Source organism: Ochotona curzoniae, unplaced genomic scaffold (assembly GCF_017591425.1).
Source record: "Ochotona curzoniae isolate NIBS_2020 unplaced genomic scaffold, NIBS_Ocur_1.0 contig_3432, whole genome shotgun sequence".
Lineage (NCBI taxonomy): Eukaryota > Metazoa > Chordata > Mammalia > Lagomorpha > Ochotonidae > Ochotona > Ochotona curzoniae.
The window spans coordinates 19,452,102-19,470,356 of record NW_024465859.1 but is presented as its reverse complement, the minus strand read 5'-3'; the positions used below and the strand labels follow the sequence as shown (position 1 = coordinate 19,470,356).

The 18,255-nt window shown below is 39.9% G+C and overlaps 1 protein-coding gene across 1 annotated transcript in view; it reads right to left on the bottom strand.

Annotated features, from left to right (window-relative positions):
• The window catches only part of HSD17B12 (hydroxysteroid 17-beta dehydrogenase 12), a 164,049-nt gene that overhangs the window by 86,809 nt on the left and 58,985 nt on the right, over window positions 1–18,255 (bottom strand). Inside the window, exons 2-3 of the mRNA XM_040980137.1 lie at window positions 10,455–10,501; window positions 6,416–6,491 (exon numbers count right to left, since the gene is read on the bottom strand). Coding sequence (XP_040836071.1) covers window positions 6,416–6,491; window positions 10,455–10,501 — 123 coding nt within the window. The remainder of the gene's footprint in view (window positions 1–6,415; window positions 6,492–10,454; window positions 10,502–18,255) is intronic.

Here is an 18,255-nt window from a genome sequence, read left to right as displayed (position 1 = left end):
TGAGTGCCCTTGGTAAGAAGTAAAACAAGGGTCTGCCAGAATCCTGGCAAAATCCCTGACCAGCACAATTTATGAGCATCCAAAATTGGTAGGTGATTTACCTCTGTTAAGTCCAAGATGGTTCATTAAGGCAGCAACAGCACCAAAGTGGAACATAAATTTATAAATTGTTGGATGTTTTTAAACATGGTAATTGTGTAGAAAACACAACACATTATTGAATGACTTTTTATGCAAAACTAATCAGAAGAATGGCCAAAAATTACACAGCATAACCTTACTGAATGCTTTTACTTTACATGAAAATGTAATTATTTGCATTGGCTCAATAAGAATCTATCTTTTTCGCTACCAGAATATAATTAGATAAAGCAAATTTGTAACCATGACTATGCCAGAAATGTTTTATTTGACGGTAAATCTCCTTTAATTAGGCATGACAAGCCCACTAGTACAGGCTGAGGGCTGCAGTGCCCTCTGTGGAAATAATGCTTGAGAAACTACCCCACCCCCAAACATGCTAGGACCTGCTCCATGACTTGTGGGGGCTCAGCCTCAGAGGTGGTGTGGTAGACAATGTCACTTTCCGGAGGGCAGGGACATTGACCGATTTGTCAAAGGACACATCCACAGTTACAGAACTGCAGGCAAAACCAGAAGAGGCAAACGGAAGGGTTTTGGTTCCTAGTCTTAGAATATAAACTCTACAGGAAACACTAAGGCCTTTGGAATCACAAGAGTAACTTCCAAAGACATGACATAAGATTAACATAATCCTAACATTATGTGGTTCTAAGTTTTCTATACATAAAACAAAAATTTCTTTGTATTTATTAATGCCTTTTGTTGCCCTCAATGAAAATCAAATGACTTAATATAACATGGCATTATATTAATGACATTATTGCTGCATCAAATTGTGGAACAAACTTATTTCGTTACATCCACATGTTAACTGTTCAGATTTGGTCACAAGTAAGGATTTAAAAAGTGAAATGGGGGTCCATTGTTCTGGCCTTGCTAATAAAAGCCACCATTGAAGCACCGGCATCTCATATAGGTGTTGGTTCAAGTCCTGGCTGCTCCATTTCCAATCCAGCTCCCTGCTAATGTGCCTGAGAAAAGCAGCAGAGGATGGTCTGAGTCTCTGGAATACTACACCCATGTCAGAGACTCGGAAGAAACTTCTAGCTTCCAGTTTCTAGCTGGCTCATACCTGCCTCCTGTAGCCACCTGGAGAGTGAATCAGCAGATGGAAGATCTCTGCCTTTCCCTGTGTTTCAAATAAATAATCTTTTTAAAAACAGTGAAATGGATCTATCTATGTATGTATGTGTGTGTAGGGAGGCTGGCAGAGGCCTTATCCCAACCCTTTTCTCTGCTTACTTCAGACCAGCGAGATTTACATTTCTGAATGCTCTATATTTGAAAAGAGGAGTAATAGAATTACAGAACCAACTTGTAGCTTTTTATCTTGGTAAGTAATGAGAGAGAAAGAGAAACAGAGAGTGATTGGTTTTTACCAAAGACACAATCATGAGGTATTTTTAAAATCAAAGCCAATTAAACTGTATCCAGTAAGAATCATGACTGCTCTATGATCATGTGATCACATGGATTCTAAGTATCCGTCTCTATATTCTGTAAGCCAACAGGTTGTCAGGAAAGCTCATTTTCATTGTATGATGCTTTCCTACGAGCAAAATCTCAGCTCAGTGTTAAAAATTACATAGGAAGACTTTTCTTTTCAAACTCAGGAAAAGTACTTAATATCTAAGTAATCCTGGCCAACAATGATAATAAAATAAGCGTCTTATATCTGCGATGACTTCCAGCTTGTCTTCATTGTAGGGTGACAGGTATCCTTGGGAAGAACTATAATTCCATCAAAGCAGTCAGTCCTGACAAAGCACTTATCTATTGTTGGTGAAACATTTAGTTCCCTGCTAAACGCCATAGAATCCTTTCAAATTATTCCAAAGAACTTTGGCTTTTATCAAAAGGCTGCCCTCTACATTCACAAGGAACTGCTTATAAAGGCACAAGGTACTCAGATTTACCTGTCAAGAGAGGCAGGAAAGCAGAGTCAAAAAAATAAAAAAACAAAAAGTCTTCAATCAGCAAGCAACCACCTCTTCCATCTCTTCTTTTTTTTTTTTTTTTCTTCTTTTAGGAAAGTCAGACAAGGTAAGTAGGAGGGGAGAGTTTAACTCATGGGCGTGTCAGTGCTGGGCAGGAAGTGACAAATCAGTCTTATTAAACTCACTAGTGTGACTTCTGCTTCCTTATGGTACTCTAATTGACAGGAATTTAGTATCAAGGGAGAGGGGACCCTAGTGGTCTTTGATTCAGTAAGTAGCATCACAATTAATCAGTTTCACTCTGGTTGCTGACTCTAGTGAATAAACTGTTGAAGATGTGTTTTTTTTTTTTTCAGAACCCAGTGGCTATTATACTTGAGTTTGGCAGAAACGATGAGTACAAAGACAGTTGGTGGAGAATGGATTGGAGCAAAATGTGCAGAAAGAAAACTGATAAGCTCTAACAAACTTTCACCTCACATTTTACAATAAGCAGAGACCTTCTATAGTGACCCTAATGAAAACATGTGCCAATTGCAGACTAACAATGAAGTCTTATCCTGATTGCATAAGCTCACGACATTATGGAGGAAAGCAAAAGCTCTGAATGAAAGAGGGTGATGCTTTCAGACATGGGTTTGGAAAATCTGGGTGGGCTAGGCTAACACTGAAAACCTGGAATCCCCAAGCTAATCTGAACATAACTCGAAACTGTTCTGTGAAACAGCTGTTCTCATCCTAACATCTTTGACGATCCAGGCTAACCTGTTTTAAAGCCCTACAATAACCTCATCATGAACTGCATATGCTCACAACAGGCTCTGCCAGAGAGGGCCCTTCTCCTCCGTAAGGGCCCCAACCTTGTTTTTCTACCACCAGTAACAGCAGTAAATCACATCATTCTCTAGGCAATATGTACACAGTCATACGTGCAAACCTGTAACTTAAACACAAAAATAACTGCAGAATTTGCTAATGCATATTGGAGTAAGAATGGGCTGTAAGAATATTGGATCAGGGAAATCAAAACCTAACATCAAATCAGGCCAAATTTTTAATATATAGTATTTAATGATCATCAGGTAATTAGCATTTAATGATTTAGCCCATATGACTGGGAAAGGTGTAACAGTTAACTTGGCTTGTTAACTGAAACTTGCATTCTATGAGAGTCAACATTAATGCAACTGTGAAACTTCAACTTCCCTGGCACTACATAGAATCAGGGATCTAAAGGGTTAAGACATATAAATGTCAGAGTGAATATTTTGGGTGTGGCTTACACATACACAATCCTGGAAAAGCTTCAGAGAAAACTTCCATCACTAAGTGTGTTAACTTTGTGATACAACTAAATACCAGGGAGAAGCTACTTAGAAAAGCAAAAAGTTTCTCTCTGTTGATGTTGTGGAAGTTCACAGTCCAACATTAGATCGCCCTATTAGTCTTTCGTCTGCGAAGGGTAGAGGCTGGCAGTGGTGGAGCTTAACCACATGGCAAGCCAGGTGCAAGCTTGAGCTTCATGTCATTTAGTGCAACCATGATCCAAATATAAGTGCTCAATTCCAGCAACTTATTCTGATAATTTCCCAAAGATTCCACTACTGATTTCATAATTGGATTAATTCTCCTCCCTTTATTCATTAACAATTAGCATAAAACTGGCCAGGGGAGGGAATGGGTGACAGCGTTGTGATACAAAGGGTCAAGCCATACCACCCAAGCCACTGTTGGCATGTCGACATCCCACATCAGAGTGCCAGTTCAAGTCCCAGTTAGACTATTTTTCTAGCTCCCTAAAGATTTTAATTGGAAAGTCAGATTTACAGAGAGAAGAGGAGACAGAGAAAGATCTTTCATCCACTGGTTCACTTCCCAAGCAGCCACACTGACCACAACTCAGCTAATCCGAAGCCAGGAACCAGGAGCTTCTTCTGGGTCTCCCACTCGGTTACAGGGTCCCAAGGCTTTGAGCTATCCTCAGCTGCTTTCCCAGGCCACAAGCAGGGAAAGAAAGTGGAACGGCCAAGACACAAACCAACACATGCAAGGTGAGGACTTTAGCCACTAGGCTACTGTGCTGGGCTGTATTTCTTGAACCTATTTCTTTTTGCTGTCTTCTCCACTGGGATCTAACCTCTATGAAAGTAAGAACTACATGCAAATGTATTTACTTTTGTATCTGGATTGCCTAGCACAGGACCTGGCATTCAATAAAGACATGTTAAAGGCATCAACTTTAAATCCTGGTCCTTCTAGAATAGATGTATTCCTGAAAAACACCCTCCTCCCAAAGGATGACTTACATCTAAATAATTTACAAATCTCCTGCAGGCATTTCTTCAGCTTAGAACTGACAATACAGTCTGCTGAGAGCACTTTTAAAAAAATTATTAAATTTATATCCTGCCCAGAAAACACATTTCAAATTATCCAACAAAGGAAAAGAGATCAATCCTTCTGATAAAGATCAATTCAGAATCTTTACCATCTGTGCTTTCACAAAAATGTTTGAACAAGATTCATCTTTCTCCAGAATCACATTTCTGCAGTTATATGTCATGTCACAATCAAAAGTTAACCAAATTCTCCAATGTATATTTTCTGACTGGCTGGGAAATTTTTCTACAAGCTGAAGCACTTGCTGAAATAGTGTTACAAGACAGTGTTTCTGTTTTGAGTGATGATGGATTTTCATTTGTATCTTGGCATTTCAGAGACCTCAACCTTCCTCTTAACCAACAGCTTCTATTTTCTGCCAACGGACCTTTACTAATAAGCCATTTACATGCACGCTTATCACATGTGAATGAATCATTTTAAGCAATATCATATACATGACTACAAGTAGCAAAGAATGAAATAATACTAACATACAGGCCCTATATTACATTCACCTGTTATCCCAGGAACTAGCTCGGGCCCATAGTGTCATGGCTTAATTCAAAGTCCTACCTCAGCAAAACTGTATTTCTAGTTCTAATGTCCAAGTTCTTAAATGCAAAGACTTACTATGCATCTATATACCACAGCCTTATCTTCATAAGCATTTGTGCTCCCAGCCAGGATTTTAAAAAAAGATTATTATTGAAAATTTCTAGAAAAGATCCATTTTTTAACCAAAAGGTGAAATGACCTACATGCAATGTGTCCAATAGGGTCAGTTCTGGCCTAGAAAGAAATAATTGCAAGAATAAATCTACCTACAACAACGTTGGAAGAATCAAAGGAGAAAATACCTTGCAAAGAAATACATCCAAAAAAACACATGATGGTGTTAGGTGGTAATACAATACAATAGAAATTGCTTTCATCTGAAGGAATCGAGACAATTTGTCAGCTGGCCACTCAGAGAAGCTAATTAAAGCAAACATTCACAGAAATAAACACACATTATATTCACTTATATTCATTTAAATCATAAGCAAGTATAATTCATTCACCAGTTCTCCTGGTGAGTCAAGGCGTATTTTGGAGACCAGATTTCCCACTTACTGTGCTTCCTGTTTTTTCACAGTACAGCAAAAACTTCAACACACGTGAAACAAGTGGAGGGCAAATCCTTCTTTTACCAGGATCTCGCGTTTGTCACGTTTATCATTAACCAGACTACCAATTCCTGAGACAACTCACTGTACTCACAATTCAACTTAGTTTTTACCGAAATTATACCCTTTTTACACTTATTTGACAGAATACTAACAAATGCATAAATGAGGAACAAAACACAACTGACTCTTGTTTGCTCAACAATTTGACTTATGAAAGTAAAAGCGTGCCAGCATCATACCACGGGCTTCCTCACCACCAGGGACACTGGTTAGCACATTTTGTCAAGGCAATGCACAGCATGTGTTTATCTAGCTGGTTGGGTAAGTGTAAGGTAGGTGAGATAGTCTCAAGCACAGGTGACCAAGAAAGTTCAAAATGCTTCCCCAGTCACATGCACACACACTACCTTTTATATTTCTCCTCAGTTAAACATTAGACAATTAGAGACACTTCAACTCAACAGAGTACAAAACAATCAGGAACAGTGAGAAATGAAACAAGGAAAAATTCAAATATTTCAGTAGGACAGGATAGAAAATTTGACTCTTGAAAACAGAAAAGTAAATGATTCAGTAGAGGAAATTTTAAACAAGTCAGTAAAACAAATACAATGCCCCTAAACTAATTTTTAAGAATTGATGACTCATCTTTAAAACAGATTACAAACAGTATGAAAAATTATTCCATTCTGAACTGTAAACCAACAAGTGCTAGATAACTAGCTGAAAACTTAGATTGGCTATGATCCTTCCGTACTCATGAATGCTGATATCAGAACTTACTTATTTCGCTGGCAACTTGGCTTAGTTTATCCTGTGATCTGCTGATAAGAACAATCTTCATTCCACGCTTTGCTAGCTGCAAAATAAAAGGTCTGATTTACAACTTTGCATTTCACTTCCAAATATAAATTAAATAAAACCCCATTTCAAGAAAAGCTGACCAGCTGATAATTTAAATTAAAATAAATAAACAGGGCCCCAGTGCAATGGCTCAAAGGCTAAATCCTTTCCTTGCACACACTGTCATCTCACATGGGCTCCAGTTTGTGTCTCGGCTGCTCCACTTCCCATCCAGCTCCCTGCTCGTGGCCTGAGAAAGCAGCTGAGGAAGGCCCAAAGTCTTGGGAGTCTACACCTGCATGGGAGACCTAGAACAAGTCCTGGCTCCTGGCTTTGGATTGGCTCAACTCTGGCCAACGAGGCCACTTGGAGAGTGAACCAGCGGATGCAAGATCTTTTTCTCTGCAAACGGCTCAAAATCTCTCTAAATCTCTTCTCTCTAAATCTGCTTTTCCAATAGAAATAAAATAAATCTTTAAAAGATAACAAACCAATCAACCAAGGTAAACCAAGCTGGAAACTTTTATAAAAAGGATTCACCAAATGGTCATCTTCTTAAATCAAGTCAGTATTTAAATGTCAAAGGGTTTTTTTTTTCTACCCTAATACACAGACACACACACATACATATTTGAAAATCAGAGTTACAGAGAAAAAGAGACAGAGATTTTTCAACAGCTGGTTCACTCTCCAAATGGCCATAAAAGCCAAGGCTGGGCCAGGCTGAAGTTGGGAGCAAGAGTTTCATCTAATTCTCCTTCATAGTTGGACCTCTTCTGCTGCTTTCAAAGGCATAAGCAGGGAGCTGGGTGGCCAGGAAGTAGAGCAGCTGAGATTTGAACCAGGATCCTTACAGCATGCTGATGTTGCAGACAGTGACTTTACACATGACAGCACGGGCCCCAAACGTCAAAGGGTTTTAAGAGAGACTTTTCCTTTGCATTTTGACTGGCTATACTGCTTTGTTGTTTTGTTTTTAATTGTAGAGACAGAGGACAGAGTTTTTGGCTCCCTACCCTGTTGATTCTCTTATTTAATATTAGCATAGGTTGACAGTTTCTTCAGCAGTTTCACAGCAGATTAATTTAGTTACCCTTGCTGTTTTGATGAAAAAATGTTCTTCTAAACCTTCGTTTGCAATATTATGCATTATTGAATAAAAGCTGGTTCATCCTTCAGATGCCCAGGACAGTTGGGGGCTGGGTTAAACTCAAAGTCAGAATAGACAACCCAATTCAGATCTGCCACCTGAGTGGGAAGAAGCAAGTGCTTGAGCCATCACTTGCTGTTTCCCTTGGTACCCAACAGAAGGAAGAGGACCTGAGAGTGGAGCCAGGACTAGAACTCCTGCACTTCAATAGGGGCTCCAGGTGTCCCAGCCAGTGTTACTGCTAGGTAAACACCTACCCTTGGTATTTCTTAAATAGTTACGTCCATTACTTTCCTAATTAAAGATCTGTTGCAGATTAGATGCATAAAACAAAGACCAGCGTTGGCAAACAAAATTACTATGTCAGGATGTCCTTAAAAAATATAATCAAATTAAAAAATTTTTTATCTGGGTGTCAGTCTTTACCATGGAAAATCAGGTAATTAATTGACTGGATTAATAAAACTCTCCTGAGGTGCACCTTCTATATATACCCTGGTGGAATGTGTCACACAGGCAGGAGAAGTTATAGAGACACACAAATACAGAGATTGGAAGGAAGAGGGATACGACCATCATCAGTGCACATACAGAAGGGTTTACTGAACTACTCCAGACAGCATATCAAAGAGCAAGAAATTAAGTGTTATGAACCATGAGTAAATTAGTAAACTAATACTCCAATCTTCAATCTTAAAGTCATCTTTTAGTAAATAATGACTGGTATTGCAAATGAAGCTATGGAAGAATATTTTTATAAAAATAACAATGACTAATAAATTAATCTGCTATGAAGGCACCAAAGAACCCATTAGCCTATTTTGTTGTTTTTCAAAAAAAAAAGGAGAGGGTTTGAGACCAAGAAAAACAAATTATTTATTTTAAAAAAGGTTATATTAAGTGTAGAAGGAGGATCATCATTAGAATATCAACAGATTAAACTCCATGTTAGGAACCATATTAGGCAAAAATTCTTCATGCATCTTAAAAACATCAGAGAAAAGGTTGTTGGCAAATAGCAAATTTATAGCCTCAAAACAGCTTCCACATAGTCTTTATTAATTACCTTTATAATGTAGCATCATAGTAGGTAGCACCTCAATAAACAGTTTACCATAGCATAATCAATAATGGAACAAATGGATTTCTTATGCCTCCTGATAAGATGAACTCATGAAGATAAATACTACCTTCATGGCACACCTACTTAACCTTGTTTGTTGTGGGACAGGCATATGACACACAGTTAGCATGCTGCTTAGGACACGTGCAATTCCTGAAGCAGTGCCTGGGTTCATGGCTCCACTCTGCTCAATTCCAGCTTCATATCACTACGCATCCTGGGAAATGGCAGGTGATGGCCCAAGCATCTGGGTCCGTGCCATCCACATAGGATCATGAAATTGAACTCCCATCACTGGATTCAACCTACTCCAGGGCTGGTTGTTGTGAGCACTTGGGGGAGTAAAACAGAGGATGGAAGATTTCTCTCTTTCTGTCTGTGACTTCCAAATAAACAATGGTTTTTAACTCAAATAAATTATGGTTTTAAGAATGGTTAGGCTGGGGCTGGTGTTATGGCATAGCACATCAAGCCTCTGCTTGTGGCATCGGGATCCCATATAGGCACTACTTCGAGTAGCTGCTCTACTTCCAATCTAGCTCCCTGTAAATGCCCTGGGAAAGCAGCAGAAGATGGCCAAGTCAACACCCCACATGGGAGTCCCAGCAGAAGGTTCTAGCTCATGGATTAGGACCAGCCCAACTCCAACCATTGCTGCCATTTGGCCAGTAAATGAAAGATTTGATTTCTACCTTTCCTTTTCTCTATATAACTCTACTTTTCAAATAAAAATAATAAATAAAATTTTTTCAATAAATAAGCAAAAATCAATCTCAAAAGAGACTAGGATGTTTTACTGCAATGTAAGTTCAAGATAAGAAAGAAAAGAAGAAGAAGTCAAAGGGGAAGGGTCAGGGAGGGGGAGGGATAAGGAAAGGAAAAAGGAAGGGAATATCACGTTCTTAGAACTGTGTCTACAAACCACACTGTATCTAGATAAACACTAAAAGTTAAAAATAGAAAAAGCTTCTAAAATGACTAGGGTAGATTTTTCAGAAATGTCCTTGTTAAGGAAACAAGGCTAAAGAACTTTATACATGTATTGGTTACGACTAAGAGATGTGATACCAAATGCAATGTATAATCCCTTAGCTGGATCTTGAAATCACAACAAAATAGCTACAAGGAACGTTAGTATAGCAGTATAGTGGCACAGTCGGATAAGATACTGCTTTGTGATGCTGGTATCCTGTCTGGGCACTAGCTTGAGTCCCAACTGCTCCACTTGCTGTCCAGGTCCCTGTTCATGTGCCAGGGAAAGAAGTGGAGAACGGTCCCTGCACCTGTGCATGTGAGAGATTATCAATATTTTCCTGTTAATCACAGTTGATTTTTATGAAAATGATGCCACAGGCTAGCCTGGGAAAAAAACCCATCAAAATATTTGTTTCAGAAAATATTTCAAAATCATGGATTTCAAACACTGATGACTGCACATATTTAAATAACAGAAATTAAAATTATGCAGAATTTTTTGCAATTCCAACTGACCAGCATAGAAGTTTTACGTTTATTTTACACAGAAATTCGTTTTAATGAAATGCTTACTTAAGCAGTTAATAAAGTTGAAACAAACATCTATTATGCCATACAGCAGCATATGCTATTTGCATTTTTAACATACAAAAGGCAAAACTGCTGTTAAGATAAACCCGTATTCATTGCTGTGTTTTTATGCCAGAAAGAATGATCGTGAAGTCACTTACCTGCTCCGCATATGATTTTCCAATCCCATCAGTGCTGCCAGTGACAACTGAGGAAGGAAAAGAAGTGACAGATGAGTCGTAAAGCCACAATGAGGAACTGACAATAGTCAGGTCCCCGCCAGTTATGCACAAAGCGGCTTGTGCAACAGTTTGACGTAAAGGAACAATGCCCGTAATTCAGGACGGAATACCTGGAATACGTGGCCCAAAAGCTAAAGCTAAAAAGACTGCAATACTAAGTGCTGATGAGGATGCAGAGCAACCAGAACCCTGGAACACTGCAGGGGGCAGCATAGAGTGCTGTAATTACTTTGCAAATGCCATTTGACACTGTGTCCACAACGATAGATGCTCCAAACCTACAGCCCAGCAGTACCCAAGAGAAAGATATGTGATATGCTTATCAGAAAATATTTCCATTTAGATACGTTAGGTATACGTGCCAATATATTAACCCACAGGAAAGTAAGTCACATAATGAACGCCAAGTAGCAATTAAGATAAAAGGACAAATACGAGTATGACATTGAGTAAACAAAGTGTGACATAAAAGTGGACAATAATTCCACTTACATAGTTTAAGAAAAGATAAAATGAATCGCTGGTAATAGAAGTCAGCGCAGTACTTCCCTCCAGGTAATGGGGTGATGGGGAACAAGCAGAAGAGGCCGATTTGGGGTGCAGAAAACATTCTGTATCTAGGCTAGGGTGGCAGTGACCTCTTTGTGTTGTGCGCTTGTGTGTAAATTCATTGAATTTTGCACAAGTGCATGCTTCATATGCTCTATCTTAAATTATTTTTTTACAGTAAGGACACTTACAAAATAGAGTAAAATCTATTTCTTCCATGAGAAAGTATATTTCTCCTACAGTCACAAAACCTTTGTTGCAGAAACATTTGAAAACTTTTAACAGTTCCAGATACACCATGCCATTTGATCTCTGATATGCTGGTGTGCTGGACGTATATTTGTTAGGAGTTCAGATCACAGTTGTCAGCTTCATAACATTCTGCTCTAAATGTGAGTTTTTGCAAACCACTTAAAGATCACAGAAAAATTACAGTACAAAATACAATTTTCTTATATTTTTTCTGTAGTAATTATTTTCAATTACACCATCTGGTCCCTAATTTTGTTATTTGACATCATGGTATATATGCATATATATATAGGCAACAGGATGATGGTGGCTCAAGAATTTGGTCTCTACCATTCATTTGGAAGACTTGGATGGACTCCTGAAGTCCTGGTTTTGGCCAGGCCCAGCCATGACCATCAAAGGTATCTGTGAAGTGAACCATCATACAGGAGATTCTCTTTCTGTCACGCTTTCAAATAAAAATGAAAAAAAAGTTTTTTAAAAGTCAAAAATACACCCCAGCTGTAAGCCATTGTCTAGGTTGGTTGTACCTAGGCACATGTTAAACTGCCGGGAGAAAAGGAGCTAATAGCTGGCAGGCATTGGGAACCTGTTAATGCCAAATTTGTGTTAATTATACCAGTTTGCCAATATAGTCGTCTTTTTAAATTTTTTTATTTTTTTTAAAGATGTATTTATTTATTGGAAAGTCAGATATACAGAGACAAGGAAAGACAGAGAGGAAGATCTTCCATCCAATGATTCACTCCCCAAGTGAGCGCAACAGCTGATGCTATACCGATCCGAAGCCAGGAGCCAGAAACTTCTTCCGGGTATCCCACATGGGTGCAGGGTCCCAAAGCTTTGGGCCATCCTCAACTGCTTTCCCAGGCCACAAGCAGGGAGCTGGATGGGAAGTGGAGCAGCCGGGATTAGAACCGGCACCCATATGGGATCCCGTGCGTTCAAGGCGAGGACTTTAGCTGCTAGGCCACGCCGCCAGGCCCTTGCCTTTTTAAAAAGATATTTGGGGTACAGATGTGGGGACACCAGCAGGATCTGGACCACTGGACTCAAAACTCCAACTATGAGGGAAATTACAAGATCTGTGGTCTGACCATAGAGTATATATGTCAGGACTGGTTTCCTCAGCTGTTGAAGTCTGTGCAGTGGACTGAATGCCCAGATGAGCTTGGGGTACATGACACCCAGTTCACTGAGGTCTGCAGAGGACATCTAGTACCATGGAGTGCAGAACAAACTGAGATCTGACAGCCAAAACTTGACAGCAAGTATTGGGCACACTGACTATAAGGTTGACCATGTCACCCAGTGGACCTTAGTAGTATTTCCTCAACCTTGGGCAACAAAGTCAACAGTATTTCAGAACTAGGAAAACCACTTTAGCTGTACCCTCAGAATATGCTCCACACTGGGGACCTTAGGATATCAGGTGCCTGTCCCCCATCCAGGGCAGTGATGTGGCTGGGCTGCTGAGACATCCCTCTCCCCATTTTCCCCAGATACGTGAACAAAAGGAGATTGAAAACAGTTGTCTTACCCACTTTCCTCCATTCCTCCACTCTAATCAGTGGTCCACATGAGCATGCATCCTTAACTATGTAAATATCACCAAAACTTACAAAATTTATAAGCACATTAAAGACACTGTTGAAGTGTAATAAATCTACAGAAACCCTTTGTTGAAAGTAATGCCTCAGAGAATCAAGATGGCGGAATAGGGTAAGGACACATTTCAACGGACGGAAAATATTTAATCAGGATGAAGCAGGGAGGACATATTCCAGGAAATAGGAAATGACAGAACAACAGCAGAGGGGTACCTGGAGACTAACAGACACAGGAAAGCAGCAGGCACAACGGTGTGGTGTTGCAGTGACTGATACTCCAGCAGCATTCAGCTAACGATCTGAAATCTACCAGCAGCCGGAACTCTACCAGCAACCAGGTGGGAAGGGATTTTCACTGGGGCTTGGGAGGTAAACACAGACAAAGAACTGTCTGTCCTGCTGATCCATTTGATTTGACCAGCAGCAGAGACAAGGCAACAGATCCCAGACGGGCAGTGCGAGAACAGTCCAGTCTGCATCCTAGAGCCGAACTGGGCGCCATTTTGTGTAAGGAGGCAAAGGCAAGGGAAAGGACTGAGCATGTGCTGAGCTGGGAGTGACTCATTTCTGACTCAGTGAACTGCAGCGACGTGGCATTCTATAGGTTCCACCCAAAACAGGTCTGGGTAGCCCTCAGATCTGACGGCCAGCAGATCAAGAACTCTAGTAGTGGTATGCCAGGCGCTGTTTTGTATACTGTGGCAATAACTTTAAGACTGAAGGGGATAATAGTGAACTGCACATGTGCTGAGCTCGCAAGAACTCACTGAGTTCAGCGAATTGCACTGGTCCCACAGGAAAATAATGCTGACTGTGGCATCATGAGTCAAAATAGGTCAGTGTGGCACCCAGAACTAACGTCCAACAGGTTCTGGCAAGATCACCACACCCAACAACCTAGTTCTATAGAACACCTGGTGTCTCCCTAATCCTGGGACCTGCTCCAACTGGAAGTGGGAAAAAGGTTGTACAGACAATACTGCAGCCTCAGCACGGTATCACAGGAGGAGGAGAATGGTAAGCCAGGAGCTGGGGCTATGGAGACCATGTTGGAAACCTAACACATGAACCCAGACCTGGAACTCGCTGGAGGTCGACACACAAGTGGCTGTAAGCAAACAGTTGTGTACCAACTGCAACAAGTAAAATCGCAATGTAGACCTGTGGGTGACACAGCTTAGAAACCTGCCCCAAGAAGAAGACTCTGTTAACCAGAAGAACAATGATCAAGAGCAAAAGAAAGACAAAGGCACCATGAATATTACCAAAAACTCCCCTGCAAAGGAGCAAAACCCTATGCCAACCTCAGAGTTAACAGAGGAAGACATCGAGAAAATGGGGCATACAGAATTCACAAAACTCATTTTAAAGATTCTGGTTAAAAATGAGAAACACATACAAGAGTTCAAAGAACTTAAGGAAGCAATAAAGCAAATCAAGGCTGACATATCAGAAATTAAGAACACAGTAGAGCAAATTAAAAGTACAATGGAGAGTCTCGAAAGTAGAATGAAGCAAGCAGAAGAAAGAATCTCAGAATTGGCAGATATTTCCTGTCACCAGGGACAAGCAAAAAAAAAGCTGAAGCAGAACTGGATCAGGCCAAAAAAAGTATTCAAGAATTGAAAGACACTATTAAGAGGCCAAATATAAGAGTTATGGGAGTCCCGGAAGGTGCAGAAAGAGAAGCTGAGTTTGCAAATGTATTTAATGAAATAATCAAGGAAAATTTCCCTAATCTAGAGAAAGAATGGAGAAACAAGATGCTGGAGGGGCACAGAATTCCCAACAGGCTTGATCAAAAGCGATCTCCAAGATACATGATCACCAAGCTCTCTTCAATTGAACATAAGGAAAAGATTCTTAAATGTGCACGTGAAAAAAAAATCAATTGACATATAAAGGAATGCCAATTAAGCTCACAGGAGATCTCTCACAGGAAACTCTACATGCAAGAAGAGAATGGGGTGACATATTCCAGATTCTAAAAGAAAAAAATTGTCGGCCTAGGATAACATATCCAGCAAATCTTTCTTTCATCTTTGAAAATGAAATAAAATTCTTCCACAGTAAAGAAAAGCTAAAAGAATTTGCCTCTTCCAAACCTGCCCTACAAATGATACTTCAAGGTGTTCTCTTGACAGAGAAGAGGAATAGCACCTACCAAAACCAAAGGCAAAGGGGAAGAACATCCAGTAAAACATCAACAGAAGACTAAACCAATGAACAACCCATTCCTAAAATGACAGGACCAAAGCACCACCTATGTATATTTAACTCTGAATGCAAATGGCTTAAGCTCAATCAAACTTCATAATTAGTAGACTGGATTAAAAATAAAAACCCATCTGTTTATTGTCGGGAGGAGACACACTCCAACAAAGATCAGCAGAAACTCTATCACATGGGTTTTGTTGTTTTCTGTTAGTTTCATCTCTTCAAAACACTTTCTTCTGATTAAATCATTCAGTGACTCATAGATCATACAGCAGCATCATTTTCTTCAAGAAGGTTCTTGATTTTCATTTCTTCAGCTACACGTTAGTCATTTAGTAGCGTGTTATTTAACTTCATGGTGTTCCCTGATATTAGTTTTATTTTGTGGCTTTTCATTTAAGGGGATGTATAGTAGCTGTGTAATGGAGACTGTCATATCTAGTAACATGTCATTTAACTTCATGGCATTGTAAATTTCTATTTTTCTTTCTATTGTTGATTTTGTATCATGACTTTTCACTTAAGGGGATGTACAGTAACTGTGAAATGGAGACTAACATCCAGATTTGAAGATACAATGTAGTATGCAACTCTACTTTCAGACCAAAGATGGACTCCCAATGAAACTGTTTACTGTATCTTGACAATAGGATGCTGGACTCTCTGCCATTGTCCATGCCCGCAATAATGGACATATGACTGAGTATGAAGAACTATATGTTAGTAATGACATAAAGGAACTAGGTGGGAGGAGGGAATTGGGGAGGGGATAAGGGAAATGCCAGGAGCCTATGGAACTGTATCATAAAATGATAATAATAATAAAATGTTTTAAAAAAATTTTAAAAAAAAGAAAGTAATGCCTCAGTAAGTATTAGAAAAACATTGTGTATCAGAATCGGGCTTGTGAATATTTTTGGATTGTACCAGTGATGGAAGATTGTGTGTGTGTATTTGTGTCAACATGCCTTTATTTTTCTTTAGCAGGTAAAGTAGAGAATACCAGTATCATCTATTCACTGGGTCATAGCACACACATAAAAAAAAAGTCAAAAATACTCAGAGAACAGTGGAAGAGTTGAACAAATCCTGGTGTAGCCCTGGCCTAGCTTCCCTGATAATGAGCCCGAAGTTAACCTTGCTTCCTCCCACCTTGGATTATTTTGAAGTGAATCCCAGATATCCCAGCACTTCTTCCTGAACAATTCAGTCAACAATCACAATACAATGATCACACTCCTCATAACAATTCCTTTGTATCAAATGACCCAAAATGTTTCAAAAACCTTTTAAGGATTTACTCCAGTCAGGATTCAGTAAGTTTTATATTCCAACTTGGTTAATACGTCTGCCAAGATCTCCTTTAACCCACAGTTTTCACCTAACACCTCTCTGCCCGTTTCTCTTTCTCTCCATCTCTCTCTTTTCTCTTTGTTCAAAACATTGGGTCAGCCTGGCATTTGTTGATTGAATTCCCCTCATGCCATTGAACATGTCCCTCTTTTCCCTAGCGGCTGCATAAAGACACTTGATCAAATTCAGGTTCGATATTTTGGGATGCTTCCGAAGTGGAATCGCATCTGTACACCGGGAAGCACATGTCTGATTATCTTTCTGTTAGATTAGCAGGCACTGATGATCACCGCAGAGATCCATTATTTCATTAGGAATTACTAAGTGGTGACATTCGAACTCAATCATTCATCTTCATCTTTCAGCTGGAATATTACCATGGAGAAATTATTTCTGATTAGTTGGTTACCTGACATATACTTTGCATAGGAACATACATAAATATTTGAATTTTTTCACCTGTATCACTTTTCAAAATAAATTGGTTCCCTGGCATCTCTCACAAGTAGCCCACGTGTTTTAACCATGATTTTGCTTCTAAGAAACACTGCTGGGCCTGATACAATGGCTCAGTTGGCTAAATCCTCCCTTTGTAAGCACCATCATCCCATATGGGTGCAGGCTCATGCCCCGGCTGCTCCACTTCCCAACCACTTCCTTGCTTGTGGCCAGGGAAAGCAGTAGAGGATGGCCCAAAGCCTTTGGATCCTGCAACTACATGGAAGACCTAGGAAAAACTCCTGGCTTCTGGCCTCAGGTTCAGCTCTAGCCATTGTGACCACTTGGGGAGTGAACCAGCAGATGGAAGATCTGTCTTCTCTTCTCTGCCATTACAATAGAAGTTTTAAAATCTAAAAAAAAAAAAAAAAAAAAAAAAAAAAAAAAAACCACTGTAAAATCATATAGCACCATTTGTGTAAGCAAGTGCTCTCAGGTCTCAGTTCCCTTGCCTCCCTCTTTTAGCTTAAATTTCTTTGCCCTGTTTGGAATGTTGCCAATCAGCCCCTTACTACAGCCTCAATTGAGTGCATGGAAAGATCTATGGGTCATTTATCTCTTCTACCTACAACACCTTGATGTTAAATTTGTCTTGAGGAATCCCCACTCCCAGTAACCTTAAACGCCGGACAAAAATGACGAGCCACCTGCAGGCAGCCTCCGGGCTGACCTGCACCCACTCTGTCATCTTTAAAGTTCCTGAAAGAAAATGATGGCTAAAAATTAAAATTAAAACAAAACAGAAAAAGAAAGAAAACGATGGCCGTCCTATCACTGACCAAGCAGTCACATGTCCACAAGCTGATCGATCACACACCTGCCAGCCCCACCTTCCATCTATAAAAATCTGCATCTTTGGTCCCTAGGAGAATCAAGAATGAAGTGGCAGATCTCTCTGCTCTTTGCTCTGCATTTTGGGAGGGAAAAAAAAAATCTCCTTTCTTCTACCATCCCATGTCAGTGATGGCTTGCTACACAAAAGGAAAGCAAACCTGGGCACTTGGTGGTTCTACGTACAGTAGTGGACGATGTATCCAAAGCTGAACATCACTGAAAGTAACTCCTACATCATGGTCAATTAGGCCTTGTGCACTTCTGTAATTGTCACCTCCTGAGTGTTGGATTCTGCGTCCCTGTCACTGATGACTAATGCTTCCTGCGTGAAAGGTAAATATTCTGAAGTATCACTAGTTATCTCCTTTTCCCTCTCTCCACGGTAAAATTTGCTGCTCTCTCTCAGA